The sequence below is a fragment of the Protopterus annectens genome, chromosome 3.part1, assembly GCF_019279795.1.
Source record: "Protopterus annectens isolate FY-2018-M chromosome 3.part1, PAN1.0, whole genome shotgun sequence".
Classification (NCBI taxonomy): domain Eukaryota; kingdom Metazoa; phylum Chordata; order Ceratodontiformes; family Protopteridae; genus Protopterus; species Protopterus annectens.
Genome location: NC_056732.1, coordinates 1022389924 through 1022410838, shown reverse-complemented (window position 1 = coordinate 1022410838; position 20915 = coordinate 1022389924). Strand labels below are relative to the sequence as shown.

At 39.3% G+C, this 20915-nt stretch overlaps 1 protein-coding gene across 4 annotated transcripts in view; it reads left to right on the top strand.

Annotated features, from left to right (window-relative positions):
- The window catches only part of LOC122798334 (protein spire homolog 1-like), an 893363-nt gene that overhangs the window by 272230 nt on the left and 600218 nt on the right, over positions 1-20915 (top strand). For all 4 annotated transcript variants that reach the window (XM_044067180.1, XM_044067179.1, XM_044067177.1 and 1 more), the window contains exon 3: positions 7018-7144. In XM_044067180.1, the coding sequence (XP_043923115.1) occupies positions 7018-7144 (127 nt within the window). The remainder of the gene's footprint in view (positions 1-7017; positions 7145-20915) is intronic.

Here is a 20915-nt window from a genome sequence, read left to right as displayed (position 1 = left end):
ATCTGAGTTACAAGCATTAATGGCAGTGCAGCCTTTTCTTATTTTCCACCAGGACAGGGTGTCACTAAGAACCAATCCTACTTTTATGCCAAATGTGGTATCTAGGGTATCCTTGAACCAAGCTATTCACCTGCCTACGTTCTTCCCTAATCCACAGAATAGAGGGGAAAAACTTTTGCACACCCTGGATATACACAGACAACTACGCTACTACTTGGACAGAACAAAAACTAGCAGAAAAACTGACCAACTTTTTGTAGCATATGCAACTGGGGTGCACGGAAGAGCAATTTCCAAACAGACAATTTCAAAATGGATAGGAAATTGCATTCGCTTTTGCTACTCCTTTCATGGAAAGACAGTTCCTGAAAATATCAGGCCTCACTCCACAAGGGCCACGGCCACCACTACAGCCTTCCTACGGGGGGTGGCTACCAAGGACATTTTAGAAGCTGCTACTTGGAGCTCCGTGCATACATTTGCCAAGCATTACAATCTACCTTTATACTCTAGATCCAGAGCAGGGTTTGCAACTGCAGTCCTGCAGGGATCTTAACTACACCATCCTTTTCTTAGTACCTCCTCCCCAGATTGGCTATGGTATTCTACCCATATGTTATGACTGCAGATGCATCCTTGAAGGACATAGTACAGTTTTGTACCTACCATAAATGTAGATGTCCGATAGGTATGCATCTGCAGTCAGGATTACCCTCCTTCCCCTCGGTGGTATTCCTAGGGTGCTTACCCCTCTTTTAGCTAGCTGGGGGATCTATTATGGTGTATTTGTTTGTTTATGCATGTATATAATTTGCAAATGTTTGGAACTTTTCAGCATTTATCCAAATTTAGCCTTCCTAGAGGGCACCTGGCATCTGGGGCAAGAAAAACTGAGGAAAATGGCGTTGGCTGATGCTTTTATACCCCAGACGCTCTGATGTCGGGGAAAGTGCGACATCAGCCGAGGCCAGACCCAGACTTTGGAGTCCGGCCGACCGAAGGGCTGCCCGAGGCAGGACAACCCATATGTTATGACTGCAGATACATACCTATCGGACATCTACATTTATGGTAGGTACAAAACTGTACTTTCTTTAAGTAAATCACATGGCCAGATACTTTGGTAACGATTTTAAATGTCTATCAAATGACCCCCCGAAGAAAATGCAGGTAAAAAAAGTACACTTCAGACTTGCAGAATAGTGAGAAACTGATTTGCTATGTATGAATTAGCCCTGCTTGAACTGTATTCCATAGTGCCAGACCAAATTGATTGTCATTAATTTTAAGATGTTAGACATTTAAGTGCATTAAACATTTATCAGTGTGTGCAAATCAAGGGAATGCAATTTCCAAGTACTAGTTAGCTAAATGCCACATATTAATTTTTAAAAGCCGTGTGAAAAACAGCTTGCTCTCATCCAACCTAATTCTACCACACTTTCTTCTTAACTTTCCAAACTTTGTCACCTGTCACTACCTCCTAAAGTTTTACATCTCTTGGGACATATTCAACCATTGACTAAAAAATTACCTCATTGTAATTCCCTTAAAAGAAAAAAAAACTACTACTTACTGAATTAACCTGATGTAATTTTCCTTTCTGTATTATGTAATATCTATTTGAATTGTGGAATATGGGTTTATACTGTACAAAATATGTATTTAACATTTAATTGAAATGTATATTATGGATTTGTGCTCTTTCTATACTATGCATTTGTATTTCTCTGGAGCTTTTCTCTCCAGGGTTCCATTGAAAATGGGCTCCTTGTAGCCCAATGGACTATCCTGGAAAACAAACTGCAAAATAAAAGCTTTTCTATAACTTGACTCTGGCAATATCATGTATAGGATAAATGTTATGACAGAGTTTTATAATTTTCTTCTTACTCTGCATTTTGATTCTTCTTTTACTTTGTACTGCTTAGTAAGACTGTATTGAAAATAAGTAGTCCAGTGTATAAAGGGAGATTTTAGAAGGGGGACATCAGCCACTGATTAGGAGGGATATGTGCTTCACACATTACTTGAGAATTCTTGAAGATGAGTTGTGTGTTGCAACTAGCCAAAAAGCTTAACTAGTGGTGGTATGTTTTTAGTTGGTACATGTTAATGGTTGTTCTTGAAATGCACGTTAGCTTTTCAGGTCTGTAAAAAGTGTTTTGTTGTTATTTTTCTGATATTATGCATTTGGAATTGCTTAGTGCTATACATGAAATATAAATAAGGAAAAAAGTCGACAAACTCCTTTTCTTCACAGCAAAATACCATCGCAGGTGACTGCCTATTTTGCCTATGTCTGAGGCTTGCCCTTGATTATAGTACGATTGCGCCTGGATAGTTTTAATGGATGTTAATATGGCTGTACCTCTGGTTCTTGTGCTGTTGTACACAGTCGACTCTAAATTAGGTCTCCGTGTAAGAGCAGCCTACTGTACCTTGGTAACAGAGATGGTGTTCACCTTGGTAGCAGTCGATATCTGATGTACACACAGAGTAGTTCTGTGGATGAATGGCCAGGGCTCCCCTCCATAACCAGCACAGAAAATTAATCTGATTTTAAAGCAGTTTGACTTCTATGACTTTTTAAGAAGGTTGTCACCCAAAAAAATCTTTGCTACCTTCATGGAGTTTCTCAGGACTGCATCCTCAAATATTGCTGACATAGAGGCACCTCTGTCCTAAAGGCATCTAAATAAATCTGCTCTTTCTTTCAAGTGTTTTAGCATAAAGGCAATTTGTGAAGATGAAATTATGTACGTTGCTTAATAGAAGAACACTGACTGAAGTCTATATTGTACCCAACAAGTTTCAGTGAACACCCACACGTAAGTCCTTATGTGGCAGTGGTTACCAGGAAATATGTTTAATGATATGTATGCCTTTGTTTTTCCCCTTATTTTTCCTCCTCCTATCCAAAGTGCTGGCTTGGTGTTGTGATTCCCTTTTTTATTTGTGGGTACTGAATATAACCTGCAGTAAGGTAAGCAAGAAGAGGAAACAGCAGCATGCAGTTTTACCACTGCTGATGTATATCACAGAGCATCTCTTCTTCAGCTAGCTACTGAAGTTATTGTAGATTTATATCACCAGTGCAGACATAACAACAAAGGAGGAATGAAACAAAGTTAAATATTTCAAAAACAACAGGAGGACACAAAATAGGCTCCAGGTTATAAAGCTTTAATCAGGCACAAGCACTTTCACATCATCTACTTCAGGTGCATAAAAACAAAATGAAACTATTCATACTTTTAAACACTGCTGAACACATGACATGACAACAATACCTCACATGTCTCTATACACTCCATTACTATAAAATATTAAAGCTATAGGGTAATCACAAAATAACTAAATATTCAAAGAAAATCATAAAAATATAATCATAAAATATTTCTTATATACTTTGTGCGCTATAAAATCATTGTTAAAATACAAGGAGAGGCCGCAAAAGTACCTCGCAAAGAGGATCCTAGGCCTTAAACATTTGTCCTATATGGACAGACTCAAAAAAACTCCAACTATTCTCTGCCTCATATTGCCTACTTAGAGGCAATCTCTCCTTGACTTACAAAGCCATTCTTACCCAGCTCTGTTCGAAATGCCACATCTAATGAAATCCCAATCCCTCCGCACAACACGCTCCAGAGACCTCAACCTCATTACCACAGTCAACAGAACATGCTGGAGGGATAGGTTCATAACCCAGAGACTGTCCATGCTATGGAATAGACTTCCAATACAGGGCAAGCAGAGCACCTCACTGGCCCTCTTCAAGAGAAATCTTGATGAATGGCGGGAAATAGAAAATTCACCCCAGTGATCACTCCAGTGGCTTTGACAGAGGCATTGGGAACCTATGGGCTAGGCTTGTAAAGGCCCCAGGGCCATTAGCCTAGTACACACCTATGAACCTATATTCTTAAAAACAACTACTTTACCTACATAGAGGTCTGGCCTTTAACTTTGGTCTCAGTGGTATTTGTTCATTGAGACCATGTCAGCTCTTAATAAGACTATCCATCTAGCTTTCAGTTCCTCTGTTTTATTACATATGCCCCCCCCCCCCTTCTCACAAAACTCCTAGCAATGGCCATAAACTTAAATTTATGTTGGTTGTTAGTATTCACAACATGTTTGGCCAGGGCATTATTTCTGTTTTGTTTGCCTATGTGATAAATGTGTTCTCTAACCCTCTGCTTGAGTGTATGGTCTGTTTTCCCAATATAAAATTTCTTGCATACTACACAGTGAGCAATATACACTCTATGCTGTGTACCACATGTAGCTTGTACTTAAATTTATATAGCTGGTCCTGATCTGGATGTAAAAATCCATTGCTTATATCTATGTACCCACAGTATGAACATTTGCCACAAGGCTTATTCCCCATACCACCCATAGGTGTTTTCTCTTCTCTGGGTGCACATAAGCATCTCTTCAAAGACTTTTGATTTCTGAACAAAAATTTAGGTTCATTCTCTATCCATTTTGTGACCACCTTGGTGGTCAATATCCCCCAGTGTTTACGTATAATGTTCATATAAGACCCGACATCACTAGAGAAGCTTAATGGCACCTTTAACTTAGGCTTACCACCATTCGTCTGTTTTTCCTTAGACCATCTTTCCGAATAGTAAGGTCTAGCCTTAGTATGTCGCAAACTAACTACTACTTGTATTTGCTTCTGTACATCTCTCTCCCCATAGCCTCTGGCTAGTAAGTCATTCCTCGTACTGTTCAATTGTTGATGGAAATTTGCAATTCTAACGTTCAACCTAGACGCTCTAAAAACCTGATTCCTAATGACATTATTAAACACATAGGTAGGGTGCATACTTCCTCTGCTTAAAAGATGGTTAACATAACATTTCTTTCTGTACAAGCATGTATATATGCTCTCTTTTTCAATATTTGCTTGAACATCCAAAAAGTTTATTCTCTCATATGAGACAACAGATGTAAACCTTAGAAAAGTGATGGTTGCATTCAAGTACATAAGAAATTCCAAGAACTCCTCTTCTGTACCTGCCCATAAAATAGAAAGGTCATCTACAAATCTACGAAAGAACAAACCTTTGTTCTGATATGGGCCACTCAGTAAAAACTCATGTTCTCATACAACCATGACAGCATTGGCATAGCTATTGGCACAGGATGTGCCCACAGCTATGCCATTACGCTGCCAGTATAAATCATCACCAAACAGAAAAACCTTATTTTCTATGACAATGCTCAGTAAATTCCTCACTAGTATAATTTTACTTTCAGAGAAATCAGAATACATTTCCATAAACCTGGTTAAACTTTCCAACCTAAATTTTAGTTCAGAAATCAGAAGTCTTTGAAGAGACGCTTATGTGCACCCAGAGAAGAGAAAACACCTATGGGGTGGTATGGAGACTAAGCCTTGTGGCAAATGTATATACAGGTTCATAGGTTAGTACTAGGTCTAATGAGGGATGAGTACAGTGGGACAATGACCTCCTTTTTTCTGGATGAAAATCCCTTAGTGATGAGGTGTGCCACATAGGAGTTCCTGACTGTTGTGGCGATGTGGTTATCGAATGTGAGACCATTGTCTACCTGTGTCCCTAAGTCTCTTATCACACTTTCGGTGATTAGTGAACTGCTACGTATGTGGTAATTCATGGTTACATGTTTTTTCCCAAAGGGAATAACTATACATTTCTTGGCGTTAAGCTTGAGCCCATGGCTCTGGCACCAAACATCTGTTTCTGTAAGGCCCTTTTGTAGAATATCCGCATAATTTGGGGATTCAATAATGGCTCCCAGTTTGCAGTCATCTGCGAACTTTATTAGCCAGAGTCCCTTAGTGTTGGCCTGTACTTCAGAGAAGTAGATGCCAAACAAGAGTGGTCCCAGGACTGAAACCTGAGGTACTCCACTTGTCTGGAGCTGGATTTGAAGTCGGCTACTTTTACAGTCTAGGTTCTGTCAGTAAGCCAGTTAACGACCCATCAAGTGACGTAGGGATTTATGCCCAGCTTAGTAAGTTACTGTGGGTATATAGATATAAGCAATGAATTTTTACATCCAGATCAGGACCGGCTATATAAATTTAAAGTACAAGCTGCATGTGATACACAGCATATAGTGTATATTCTCACTGTGTAGTATGCAAGAACTTTTATATTGGGAAAACAGACCATACACTCAAGGAGAGGGTTAAAGAACACATTTATCACATAGGCAATACTAATAACCAACATAAATTTAAGTTTATGGCCATTGCTAGGAGTTTTGTGAGAAAGGGGGGGGGGGGGCATATGTAATAAAACAGAGGATCTGGAAGCTAGATGGATAGTCTTATTCAGAGGTGACATGGTCTGAGAGAACAAATACCACTGAGACCAAAGTTAAAGGTCAGACCTCTACGTAGGTAAAGTAGTTGTTTTAGGAATATGTATTTTAACAATGTTTTTATAGTGCACAAAGTATATAAGAAATATTTTATGATTATATTTTTATGATTTTATTTGAATATTTAGTTATTTTGTGGTTACCATATAGCTTTAATATTTTATAGTAATGGAGTGTATATAGACGTGATGTATTGTCATGTGATGCATTCAGCAATGTTTAAAAGTTTGTCTAGTTTCATTTTGTTTTTATGCAAATGAAGAAACAGATGTGAAAGTGCTTGTGCCTGATTAAAGCTTTATAACCTGGAAACTATCTTGTGTCCTCCTGTTGTTTTTGGATACTTTGCTGTAGTTTTGCTGTGGACACAAGGACCTACATACGATGATACGAGTATTTTTTATTGTTCTTGAAAGTTAAATATTTGCACTTGCAGTTCAGTATGCAGATGTATGATAAATAAAGTAGACGATAGAGGTCATGATTTAGTGCATTTTAGTATTACAAGTTTAGGTAATGTATATTATCTTGTTAAGAATAGTGGCTGTTTGAAGGCTTTTGTTTGCTGCCTGCAGTGGCTTTTGATTTGAAATGAGTCCTTGATTAAGAGCTTTTCTGTGGTCACAGGCAGCAGCAAGAAAACTGAAACCCACACCTCCTCAACCAAGAAGCCTCCACGAGAAGATACTGGAAGAAATAAAATCAGAAAGGCGGCTAAGACCGGTCTCTCCAGATGTTGTAAAACGCAAGATGGGTAAGTAGGTCATTAGTATATGAGCAGATAGTAGTGTTTTATGTGAAAATAATAGCAGTAACATGGCCTTTCCCATAGACCCTGAATGCATTATTCCAGGATTTATTGCCAGTGTTCTGAAGAAGAGAGTGCAAGCTTGTATCCCAGAAGCAAGAGAATTTAGAGAACATATTGGGGTGCTAATAATGCTTTCCCCCAGCCATGTTCTTGCACTCATTTGAACGAGCTTGGCTATTAATTATTTGTCCTTTTGAAAGGAGAAAGATCTTGGGGCTTACGATACTATAACTTGTTTAACTCATGATGTGTATTAAAACAAGATGAACAACAGTTACTGTTTACTAATGTTTCACCGCCTGACATTAATGTAGTTCTTATTCAACAAGCAACATGATTATCAGTACATATTCTTTTCTCCATATTTAAATGTTCTTTATTGTAGTCCTGAAGGTGTTTTGAAAGTGTTCCATTTATTTGTTTATTCTTCTGTTTAACAAGCTTCGATGCATTTTACATATACACATGATTCCCATCTGTCTGAATGACAGTGCCAGAATATCCTGCATTTTTAATAACTGTAAAGTAATTCTTCAGTACACATGAATAGTGTCCCTTCTCAGTTTGTATAATATGCATTCAGTTGTCTTTAATCCTCCGCTGCCCTTTCAGTGTGCTACTTACACAACTCTTCAGAATTGTTTCATGTTATAAAAATACAGTATCCTCTTTGGTTCCCAGGTGCCTTGGCAATCTGTTTTTTTTTTGCATACACCAACATTAGGATCTGCATTTTGTTTCACAGCTGCCATTTATTTTCTCTCCTTTAATGCTGTCAGTACTTCAAGTTCCTTGGAATTTGTTTTCTGTAAGTGCTTTCTCACTCTCACTTGCAGCCTCTTCACCTCCATGCATTTCCAAACCATATGTACCACTCCTGTTCATCCCCAACCTCCTGTATTATTTTCCCCTACTTTTCTATACTTGCCATGTCTGTGTAGGAACAACGTACCACATTTGGGCTATCCTTTTAAATTGATCCTATATTCTCGCCACATTCTTATGGTTAAGGTGTTTGCCTTACAAACATAACATACAGGGTTTGAATCTCACAGGGCATAATTGGCTAGGCTCAAAATGTCTCGCAAGGGCAGTTAGCCTAGTAGTAATCTATGAACCTATATTTCATTCCATTCATCCTCTTTCCCCATTTCAACACAATTTCTTCTAATTAGATTTCAGTTTTTGCATTCCCTGAACAGATTTGAAAGCTATTAAGTTCCTGTATATCCGTTACATATCCCCTTCTTGCACCTTTTTTGTTACTCCACTAGAAGAGAACTCTTACTGCTGTACCTTATCTTTAGATTCTTTCCTTCTCTTTGCACTCCGATGCCCTCTTACTGAGCCATTAATTGATTATATCCCTCCTTTTAAACAAGTCAAATTCCCTTTTTTTCAGTCTCACCCCACCTTTCCTGCCTTGCCTGTATATCTTTAACAGCTGTAACTCCCTGTTCCAACCAGTTTCTAAAAATTACATTTTTTCTCTTTACTAGAATCCTACTGGTTTTCCAGAGCTTCTCCTTACATATAGCCATCTTCTTGAAGGCCTCCATTCTTCCTGAGCTCTCTGTCCTTCTCTTTAGCATCTACAGACAGTGCATCCCTGTTTTTGGCGGATACTTTCCTTCTCTATTCTCGTCTGTCTTTCCCTGCGTCCCTTGTTAATTCTATTTATTTTCATTCTTAGATAAAATCCTATAATACTTGCTACCACAAAACAATTCTGGTAGCACTCCCAAACTCCTTTTCCTAAATCTTCCTTTCCCATTTGACCACCCTTCCCCCTCAAAAATACTTTTGACACACCACACGTTGTCTACATTGCTTTCAGTTGTTGGGACTTCATCTTCCAGTGCATGTCAAATGGTGTATCCTGTTTTTGAAAGGACTGCTCTCTAAACCCTGTGTTATAACTGTGTCTTACATTCATCCATTTGTTCAACAAGATCTTTTTGTTCTTGCTTGTCCTTCCTTGTTTTTCTCTGTATTCGCTCTCTTCATAATTCATTAACTTATGAGACTAAATGCTTCATTCCTTTCTACACAGCTTTAAGTTCTTTAACATTTTCATGTTGCATACTAATTCTGAATGCCTTCCAAATTAGTCAAATATTTCCAGAATCCTTGGTAATGTTCTGCTCACCCCCCCCCCCAGTCAACCCTCCTCCTCTTCCAATACCCTTCTGACCTACTTAGCTAAGATGTGTCACTGTATGTATTTCTTTATGTTCATTGGGTTAGACCCTCTAGGCCAGTGGTCTAATTTCGGGGAAGTCTTAAGGTGATGTTTGTACAGACTTTGGGGGAATTTGCTCATGATGTCATGAAAATCCATTTCATTTTTTTTCACGGAGTGTGTTATCATTAACATCTACCTAAGCTTCTACCAACTCCGACTGATGCGACCTTGGTTTAATGCCTTGTCCAAAGGACAAGCACCTGTGTTGTACAGCCGTATCACTCCCCCACCCTCCCATGCACACACAGTTAACTACAGTGTTAGATTACAAACCCACAGCCTTCTGATCTTCCCAGCAACGATTGTGCAAGACTGTATCCATTAAACAGAAGAATAGGTTGTGGCCAGCCATGCCTGGCTCCGCCTCCGCACTATTATCATCCTGAATAGCTTTCTGCTCACTACAGTTTTAATGGTAAAGAGTATTGTGTAGATGTTTTTCGTGTTTCACTGTTGCAGTCATCACATTTGGGTTATCCCTGCCAGGGTAGCCCTCAGTCAGCCCGAATACTAGAGGCTTAATATTTCTGCGTCGGTTGCCGTTGCTCCAGGACTGACGTCAGGTCATCAGTGTTATAAATTGAGACAACCAATGCCATTACATCAGCCTTTCTTGCTGAGGAGCCCGAAGCAGAAGCAGTTCGCACGAGTGCCGGTCGGCCACTGCCTGAGGATTTAATTTCCAAAATTGAAGTTGAAGTCTTCTAAAGCTAAGTACCCCGTTGGGATCCTTTTTTCTTGCTCTAACTGATGTTAGAAAAAGTTAACAATTGGTCTCGCCTGTGGAAACAAATACCACACTGAGATTTTCATTCTTACTGCATCACTTGCTTAGGCCTAGACCATGACGTCCCCCACTGTCACTTTTGTGCTCTGTTCAATGCCAGAACTATACGTCATTGGGCCGTTATTGTAGCTAGATATTTTCGCTGTCAGTCCTCGAATTCCGATATGGCTTCAGTAAGCCATCCGACAGCAGATCTTCCAAAAAAAACGTAAAGATAAAGACGGAGACAGACCGCATAGGTCCAAAACTGCAGACAATGCTTCCGTTAAGCTAGTCATCAGTTCTCCGGTCCTCAGTGCGGTGCTTTCGCAGCCCCTGATGCCCACCTCTGTGGATTTGCAGGCCGCTACCGAGACCCTTAAGAAGTCCAGTATGCCACGAGGCTCTTCATCAACTAAGGATCCTGCGGATGTCTGTACCATCAGGACTAAAAAAATCCAAAGAAAATTGCACTAGGTCCACAAAGATTACTTGTAAAACAAGCAATAGACCTGGGAAGGCGTACAGTAAAGCTCGCAGACAGTCGAATTCTCTTCCTTTAATGTCACAACCAAAGCACAAAAACAAAGCTCTGCATTAATGTTCTGAATTACATTTTTGTTTGTAAAACTAGATGTGGGCAATGAAGTCCACGCCCCCAGAACTAGGAACTTTCAAGCAACTTCTGAAGTTAGACCTTTAAATTTGTAGATTTAAAGATCTAACTTCAGAAGTTGCGTGAAAGTTCTTAGTTCTGGGGGCGTGGACTTCATTGCCCACATCTGATGAAGTTTTACAAACAAAAACGTAATTCAGAACGTTAATGCAGAGCTTTGTTTTTGTGCTTTGGTTGTGACATTAAAGGAAGAGAATTTGACTGTCTGCGAGCTTTATTGTACGCCTTCCCAGGTCTATTGTTTGTTTTACCATCAGGACTACCCTTAGTCAAAAAAGAGACTCTTGGAATTCCTAGATGTTCATCATGTTTCACTGTTGCAGTCATTACACTTGGGTTATCCTGCTGGCAGGCTACCCACAGTCTGCCTGAATTCCAAAGTCCTGGTCCGGCGTCGGTTGCTGTCACCTCTTCCCTGACATCAGTGTGCCAGGGGTATAAAAGATGCAGCCGATGCCATTTTCTTCAGTCTTTCTTGCCGCACGGTGCCTGAAGCAAAAGCAGTTCGCAAGTGCCGTTCGAACGACTCCTGAGATTTTTGAAATTGAATTTCAGATCTGAAGTCTTCTATAAAGCTGAGTACGAAGGAACAAAAAGACGAACCACAGCTACTGAAGAGTTTTCAGTTAAAAACTATGCAAAGTACTGGTAGGCAAAACTTAAACTCACCACGACTATTATCAGTAAAAGAAGAAAGACTTTATTTTAACAAAGGGAAGCGCTTTCGCGTATCTCCTGATACGCTTCTTCAGACCATGTATACAGTGAATGAACTTTCAGAGAATATATAGTGAAGATACATTCAAATTATTCAATTAATTTAGCAATAAAACAATCAACCCTTAAAAGGGAAACGCTTCAAGCAACATGACTATGCATGCTAAAAGCTTCATCTGAGCAAAACACTAGGTAATGCAGAACTTTTTCTATTTATAAAAAATTTTATAATTTAAAATTTAAATAAAAGCATTAATAAAAAGTATGTAAGAAATCTCACTGCTTCAAATTAAGGCATATGAAAACTCATATAAAATATGCCTGTGAAATCTTAATGCACGTTAAATATACAAACTTAACAGTACAAAATTCTACAGAATTCATAGGTTAAAGTCCCTGGATAAAAAACTTAAATATTTATGCATAATATTCAAACTATTCTATGAACAATCTTCTTATTTACTTTTAAACTATATTGCTATTTATAGAAACAAAGTAATGTATATGTATAGAATTTATAAAACATTTTCTAATTATAGGGCCTTGTCTGCAAGAAAAATGTAATGCTGTAAATCCATGCTAAAATCAGTTTAAAATCAGGTTCCATGTTATAAATATGTATAAATATATATAACAATTAGATGAATGATTAAATAAATAGAAATATATGTATAGATAAATAAGTAAATATGGATAAATAAAAATACAACTATTCATCTGCGTGTATTCAAAAAAGATCTTAATGAGATATAGGCATTAAGTCCAGGGGGATAGTGACCTTTTAACCTAAGGATCCATTTCAGTTCCTTCAACTCTAATAAATTCATATAATCACCACCTCTAGTGTTCGGTTCTACTATTTGTAATACTCTAAACACAAAGGTATGACCAGGAAAAGTTGGATATGCTTTGCTAGAGCATTAAGCTCATTTTTATTTTTGATGTCATATTGATGGTTATAAATGCGATTTTTCAACTTCCTCTTTGTCAGGCCTACGAGAACACTGAACATTGTTCACAGGTGGCCAGATATATTATGCCTGTGGTATCACAGGTAGCCTGGAATCTAGGTACAAATGTATAGGAAAGATCTGGATGTATGAATTCTTGTTTTTTAGTTAGATACTTACAATAATTGCAATGGTTGCAAGGAAACGTACCAAAATTATTCCTTAAATGTACTATATCAAGTCTTCCATTATTTGCCTTATCACATAAAAGTCTTTTTAAATTCTTGTTGTTTCTATAGGTAAAGTGAGGGTTCTTACCTACTAAATTCAAGGTACGGTCATCTATTAATAAAACTTTCCAGTTATTGGCAATAATTTTCTTAATATTTACAATATCATTGGTGTAAGTAGTCACAAAGCTCACCCTCAAATCTGTGCTTTTTTTATTTTCATTTGCATGAGGAGGAAAAAATGAGTGTTTGTATCTAGTTGCAGTTCTAGGTGTTTCTGCTCTATCTAAAACTTGCCTTCTGATATTCTTTACTAACTCTTGATCATAGCCTCTATCTAAAAATATTTTTTCCATTATGTCAGCCTCTATTAATAGATCCATGTTGTCTTTACAAATCTTAGAGAGTCTAATAAACTGACTTTTAACTATCCCACTGAAAACATGACGTGGGTGCATGCTATCATAACGTAAAATTGTGTTTCTCCAACATAATTTTCTATACAATGTTGAAGTCAGTGTACCATCTCTAATATCTGGAGAGACATCTAAAAAACATACAGAGTCAAAAGAAGTTACTGCTGTAAATTTGAGAAAATTTGTCGTGCTTTCAAGATAATTTTTAAATAAATAGAATTCTTCTGTGGAACCATCCCAAACAATTAAAATGTCATCTACAAAACGTTTATAGACTAAAACTTTGCTAAAATAAATACTTGTAAAGACATATTCCCTTTCCCAGTGATATAAGACTAGGTTTGCGTACGTATTCGCACAAGGGGTGCCCATGGCTACCCCAGATACTTGTAAGTATAGGTTGCCTTCAAATGAGAATACATTATTATTTAAAACTAAATCTAATAGATGACATATTAAAATTTCCTGATTCCTGTCCACAGAAGGAAAAACTTGGAGTACTTCTCTTATTGCTTGTATCCCTTGATCATTAGGGATAGAAGTAAAAAGACTTTGAATGTCCATAGACACTAATAAATGTTTACCTTTTATAAGAGGTGTCTCTAATGTATCTAAAGCTGATAATAGCTGATAAGTGTCTTTAAGGATACTCGGGACCTCATAAACTAAAGGTCTAAGTGTGTCTTCTGAATATATAGAGATATTTTCTGTGACCCACTTTTCACTAGACACAATTGGACGCAAAGGAGGGGGAAAGGTACCTTTATGAAGTTTTGGTAAACCCGTGATGATTGGAACAACTGGGCTATCATTAAGTAAAAACTCATAAAGACTAGGTGATAACTGACAACACATAAGTAGATCATATAAGTCGTCTTTGATAGCATTAATGATTCCTGAGAGCTTTCTTTGATCTATCCTTAAATAAGTCGCATCATCATTTAACATGTCTAACATCAGGGTTTGATAATTCTCAGAATCAAACAGAGCAATACCACCGCTCTTGTCTACTGGCCTCAATACAATAGAAGAATCATTAATCAGCTTATTTAAAGACAATCTAATATCTCTAGACATGTTAAAATACAAACATTTTCTTTCACCGCTAAAGAAATATTGATATAAATCTTGTTCGCACATTTTTATAAAAGATTCAACATGTGCTGGCAATGGAGGTGTATAAGAACTTTTCTTTTTATGGAAATGCAAACCAGATACATTCTCAGTCTTATGTCTTGAAGCGTCTGTATAAAAATATAGCTTTAGAGCAACTGCTCGCCCAAACAAGCGTAAATCAATAAGTATGTCTGATAAAACGCTGCCCTGTGAAGGGACGGATGATAGTCCTTTGTTTAACAAGTCTTGATCATTTTTAGAAAGTACATACCTTGACATGTTAAAGAACAATGGTTCTAATGTTTTTGTTTCCTTCTCTGATACGACGCGTTTTCTCCCGAAAACTTTCGTTTCCTGGTCTCCCAACTGCCAAGACGTTCGCGCGTTGAAGCTTGCTTCCTTATCGGAAAGGGTAAAAAATGAGAACTATCCTGGACATTCTGTTTTGGTATGGCACCTAAGTTTTTTTGAAATTCAATAGCTCTGTCCGCTTCTTGATTCGGAAGTGGAGTTGAAGTCGCTGTTGCAGAGACTACCCTTGTTGGTATCTCTGGTGGCGTGGTGAACGCTTCTTCTGTGACATCATCCTGTGTCAATGGCATGGGAACTGAGCTCAAAGGACCAATAGAAACAGGGGCTGTGAGTGTTGAATCAAGAGGCGCCAAATTATGAATTTGGTTGGTAGCTGGTGAGTTAGGATCAGTGCTCCTGGGCCATACGAAGACTCGCCCAGTAGAAAAATCTCTGAAGTCTCGCTGCAATTTCTTCAGCTTAATTTGTTGTAGTCTAGAGGCATAAGAACTTACTTGACTATAAATGTTATCAAGTTTCTTACAACAAAAATCTTCGCTGAATTTCTCCCTCAGTTCTTTAAGTATATTAACTTGAGATAACAGTTCATTTTCAAGAGGGGTGAAATAATCAATTAGTAATTGCATGTATTTGAAACTGGCTTCAAGGTTAATCTCACGCCATTTCTTCAGGAGAATGGGGTGAGAATCACCATATGAAGGCATGCATAATATACGCATGCCTCGTGGAACTAACTTAAAATGCAAACACGCTTCCATATGTTTGCGTTGCCACATAAATCGCTAAAGTTTGTATAAGTCATTTTCAAGCATTTTCGTTTTTGTGTTAAAAACTTCTAAGTTATCTATAGTGGCATTAGCAGTATCAAAAGTGGAAACATTTAAGTCCAGAGCCAATAAAGGATTAGTTTTACAAACTGTGATAGCAGTCCATTGTTGTTCATTCAACAGGTTCCTCGGTTCTAGGTTGTAATCCAGTTCCACATTCAGGTTTGCCATGTCGTGTGTAGATGCAGTTCCAATAAAGTTGAAGAGAAGGAACAAAAAGACGAACCACAGCTACTGAAGAGTTTTCAGTTAAAAACTATGCAAAGTACTGGTAGGCAAAACTTAAACTCACCACGACTATTATCAGTAAAAGAAGAAAGACTTTATTTGATTTTATATGAGTTTTCATATGCCTTAATTTGAAGCAGTGAGATTTCTTACATACTTTTTATTAATGCTTTTATTTAAATTTTAAATTATAAAATTTTTTATAAATAGAAAAAGTTCTGCATTACCTAGTGTTTTGCTCAGATGAAGCTTTTAGCATGCATAGTCATGTTGCTTGAAGCGTTTCCCTTTTAAGGGTTGATTGTTTTATTGCTAAATTAATTGAATAATTTGAATGTATCTTCAATATATATTCTCTAAAAGTTCATTCACTGTATACATGGTCTGAAGAAGCGTATCGGGAGATATGCGAAAGCGCTTACCTTTGTTAAAATAAAGTCTTTCTTCTTTTACTGATAATAGTCGTGGTGAGTTTAAGTTTTGCCTACCAGTATAAAGCTGAGTACCTCGTTGGGGAAACTTTTTTTTCTTGCTGCAGACCGATGTCAGAAAAAGTTAACAATTGTATTTCTTGTGGGAAGCAAATACCTCATAAGGATTTTCATTCTTACTGTATTCCTTGCCTAGGCCCTGACCACGACTTAGCTAGTTGTCTGTTTTGTGCTAGATTTAGCCAACACACTATTAAGCATCGGTACGATTTTGCTTTTAATTACTTTGGCCGAAGGTTTAACTATATAATGCCGTCGGAACAACCGACGACCGGAATTCATAAAAAGCACAAGGAAAAAGAAAAGAAAAGGACAGGCATCCGAGGTCCAAAACCAACGACAAAGCCTCTTCTAGGCCAGCCGCCGGTTCTCAGTGAGGTGCTTTCGCAGCCCCTGACACCCGCTAGCTCAGAGCCACAGGCCACCTCCGACTCCCATGTGGAGACAGCTAGGCCTCTGGATACTCAAGGTATTGGGCCTTCGGAAACTAATCCCTCAGATGGGTCCGGAGCCGCTGAGCAGGCTTTGGCCTCTGAGGGTGTTTTCAGACCTACACAGCTTTATATCAAGCCATCTTCAGCATCCAAGACAAAGACTAAAACAGTTTTAAAGGCGAGAAAACAAGTACAGCATTCTCCAGCACAGACTTCCATGCCTAAGAAACAGATGCTCAAAATGGCCGAAGACCGAATTACTTTGATCAGGGGTTCCCATCCCCCTCCTGATAAGAGGCCTAGGTAAGATACTGAATATGATTCCTCTGATCAGGTTTCCATTTCCTCTGACTCCTCTTCAGAACAGGGATACTCTATTCCTTCCTATGAGGATTCTGATGCTGAAGAAATCTATTCCTTCAGCTTCTCCTCCTGAGGATTTCTCATTTGGGCAAACCCTGCATACCATGAGGGAGCATTTCCACTGGGAGAGGCAAGATTATTCAGTTTCTAAGAAAAGGCTCAAAGACTTTCTTCTTCTACCTCAGCACAGACCTCTTGCTATTCCACCTGTTTTAGACATTGTAGATGTATTTTCAGAGTCTGGCCTGTCTCCCGACTCTCTATCTCCTGCACCTGTTAAGCCAGACAGATACTACAGGGTTCCAGATTCTCATAAATTTCTATATAAAAACCCTGCTGCTGACCCAGAAATTATTTCTCAGGGTCACAAAGGGGTCAAGGCTGCTACTGCAAAAAACTCTGTCCCCTCAGATAGAGATTCTAGGGCACTGGGCAGATGGGGGAAAAGCGTTTACACTTTTGCTACCTTGGCTGTAATGGCTTTAAATTATCCATTTCATATGCTTAAATATCAGCAATAATTAATGTCTCTGTTAAAACAGAAAATGTTGACAAATTCTGAATGTTCTGAGAACAAGGAATTGTAGGATTTATTGCATGCAGCTGAACAAGTGGGAAAACATACTTTGCAATGTGGTTATGATTCGCTGGAGGCCTCTTGCAGGTCTGCTGTAACAGGTTCTGTTATTAGAAGGCATGCTTGGTTAAAGGAACAGACTCTGCCTGATCATGTTAAAGCAAAATTATTGGATGCTCCATTACAACATGATACTTTGTTTGGTGTTGAGGCAGAAGAGGTGTTGAAGAAAATGGAGGATAAAGCTATATCTATGCAGACAGTGAAGGATTTCTTACGGGTACAGCCACCCAGATTTAGCAGGAACTGGCCTTCTAAGAATTGGTCCTTTCCCGTGTCAGGCAGTCCACAAAGAGGCAGATACAGATGCCCTAGAGGCAGACAACAGCCCCAGGGCTCATACAGGCCCAAACAATGGGGTGCTTCTACCTCCAAAAGTGGAGAAGACAAATCACAGCCATATAAGAAACAGTCCCAATGACTTTCCTCTGCCAATGCCAAGCACTTATCTTTTGGCAGCACCCTTAGGGGGGAAAGCTAGCACTTTTTTCACAAAATTGGCACAAGATCACCCAGGACAAATGGGTCCTAAATATAGTCTCTCAGGGCTACAGGTTCCACTTTCACACCCTTTCAAAGGCAAAAGGTATGCCAGACCTGCCACACAATGGGCAGAGGCACAAAAACAAGTTTCATCTCTCATGGACACGATGGCCATTCAGCCAGTGCCACAACAAGAATAGAGACAAAGATTTTAAGGACAAAGCATGGAGACCAGTTCTGGACCTGTCTATTCTAAATACTTTTCTGGACGTTCCAAAATTCAAAATGTTGACTCTACAACAGCTTCTGCCCATGCTGGGCAAGAAGGCTTGGCTTGTAACTTTGGACCTCAGAGGCATACCCGCATGTCCCAATCAGACAATCTTGCAGAAGATACCTCAGATTCATAGCTGGCTCAATGCACTACCATTTCTCTGCACTGCCCTTTGGCTTATCTGCTGCGCCCAGGGTCTTCACAAAATGCCTGGCACCAGTAATTGCATTTTGCAGACAAAGGAATTCAAATATATCCGTACTTGGACGACTGCCTTATTCAAGCAGAGACTAAATACATTCTACTAAAGCATCTGGAGTTTGTAAAAAGATTACTAATTTGCCTAGGGTACACAGTAAACAAAATAAATCAAAGCTAGTACCCTCTCAAGAGATAATATTCCTGTGTGCAAGCTTAAATAGAACTGCCCAGATGGCTTATCTCATGCCAGACAAACAAAGGCAACTGACTTCTTACTTCAAAACCATGGCAACAAAGACCCGGTTATCTGGAAGAAAAATTCTGCAGGCTCTGGGCTACATGGCCTCCTGCATTCTGCTAATTCCATATGCAAGACTGCATATGAGGAAACTACAATGGTATCTAAAAAGTGTTTGGACTCAACATTGCCACAGCCTGGAATCATTAATTTCACTCATTCCCTGCCTACAACAGGAGTTTCAATGGTGGGCACAGGCCTGTCACCACAACAAGGGACAGCCATTCACTTTACCCACAGCCAGGCAAACACTAACAACAGATGCATCAGATTATGCCTGGGGGCCCACATGACAGGAAAATGTATTCAGAGCACGTGGCCCCCAAGCCAAAGGCATCTTCACATCAATCAAAAAGAGATGCTAGCTGTACAAAATGCCCTGACAGCCTTCAAGGACCTACTTCATCCAGGACAGCTGCTGATAAAGACGGACAACACTACAGTTATGTGGTACATAAACAAGCAGGGGGCACACATTCCTACCACCTTTGCAGAGAGAGGCCATGATTTTGTGGAACACAGCATTGACCTACCAAGTACACTTGCAAGTACAATTCCTGCCAGGAAAAACAAATGCTCTGGCAGACGAACTAAGCAGAAACCTCATGGATCCTCACGAATGGAAACTAGATCCGCAAATCTTCAGCATGATAACAAGGAAATGGGGATGCCCAGACATAGATCTTTTTGCCTCCCCTCACAACTGCCAACTTCAGAGATTCTGCACAAGGACTTATCTCAAACAAGCAAGGAAAGTGGATGCCTTGTCATTCAGCTGGAACAACCTTACATTATATGCCTTTCCTCCACTGCCTCTCCTCCCCAAGGTACTCCTAAAGGTCAGACAAGAGAAGCCACAAATTATACTAATTGCCCCAGATTGGCCACGCCAACACTGGTACCCAATCCTAAGGAGCTTGTCCCAAGGCCCAGCCTGGACATTGCCTCAAATTCCTCATTTACTGTCCCAACAAAACAATCAGATCCTGCACAGCCAACTCAGAACCCTAAATCTAGCTGCATGGCGGATAGTGTAACAATTCAGAATACACCTCTATCTAAAGCGGTTATGGATGTTATTTTGGAGGCCAGGAGGCCCAGCACCAGAAAATCTTATGCAGAAAAATGGAAGAGATTCTGTGCTTGGAGCCATGCACAAGGAATTGACACGTTTGTCCCAAATATACCTCAGATTTTACAATATCTAACTGAGATGCTGGACAAAGGCCTATCTTTCTCATCAATTAAGATCCATGCCTCTGCCATTTCAGCTCATTACAATGCAGATCCACCTATTTTTTCACATCCATTGCTTAGGCAGTTCCTCAGGGGGGCCAAAAATATAAGATCTCCAAGGAGAGCACCAATACCTGCATGGGACCTCAATTTTGTCTTGGAAAAACTCACACAGCCTCCTTTCGAGCCAGCCAATACAGCTGAGATAAAATTCATATAATGGAAAACAGCTCTGCTCCTAGCAATAACTTCAGCAAGAAGAGTCTCAGAGTTACAGGCATTAATGACTGTGGAACCTTTTATTATCTTCCATCCGGACAGGGTTTCTCTAAGGACAAACCCAACATTTATGCCTAAGGTGGTGTCCAGTGTGGCTCTTAACCAAACCATTCATTTGCCTACTTTTTTCCCAAACCACAGAATAAAGGGGAGAGACTTCTGCATTCTTTGGACATACATAGACAGCTACGCTTCTACTTGGACAAAACTAAAGCTTTCAGAAAGACTGAGCAACTTTTAGTGGCATATGCTGCACGATCACAAGGAAAAGCTATCTCAAAGCAGACTATTTCAAAATGGATAGGACACTGCATTCGTTTCTGCAATTCGGGACATGGCAAGTCAGTGCCTAAGGGCATTAGACCGCATTCTACCAGGGCAGCACCCACCTCAGCAGCCTTCCTCAGAGAAGTACCAACCAATGATATTTTGGAGGCTGCAACTTGGACTTCAGTGCACACTTTTACTAAGCACTACCACTTACCTTTTTACTCTAAATCAAGAGCAGGCTTTGCCACTGCAGTTCTGCAGGGCC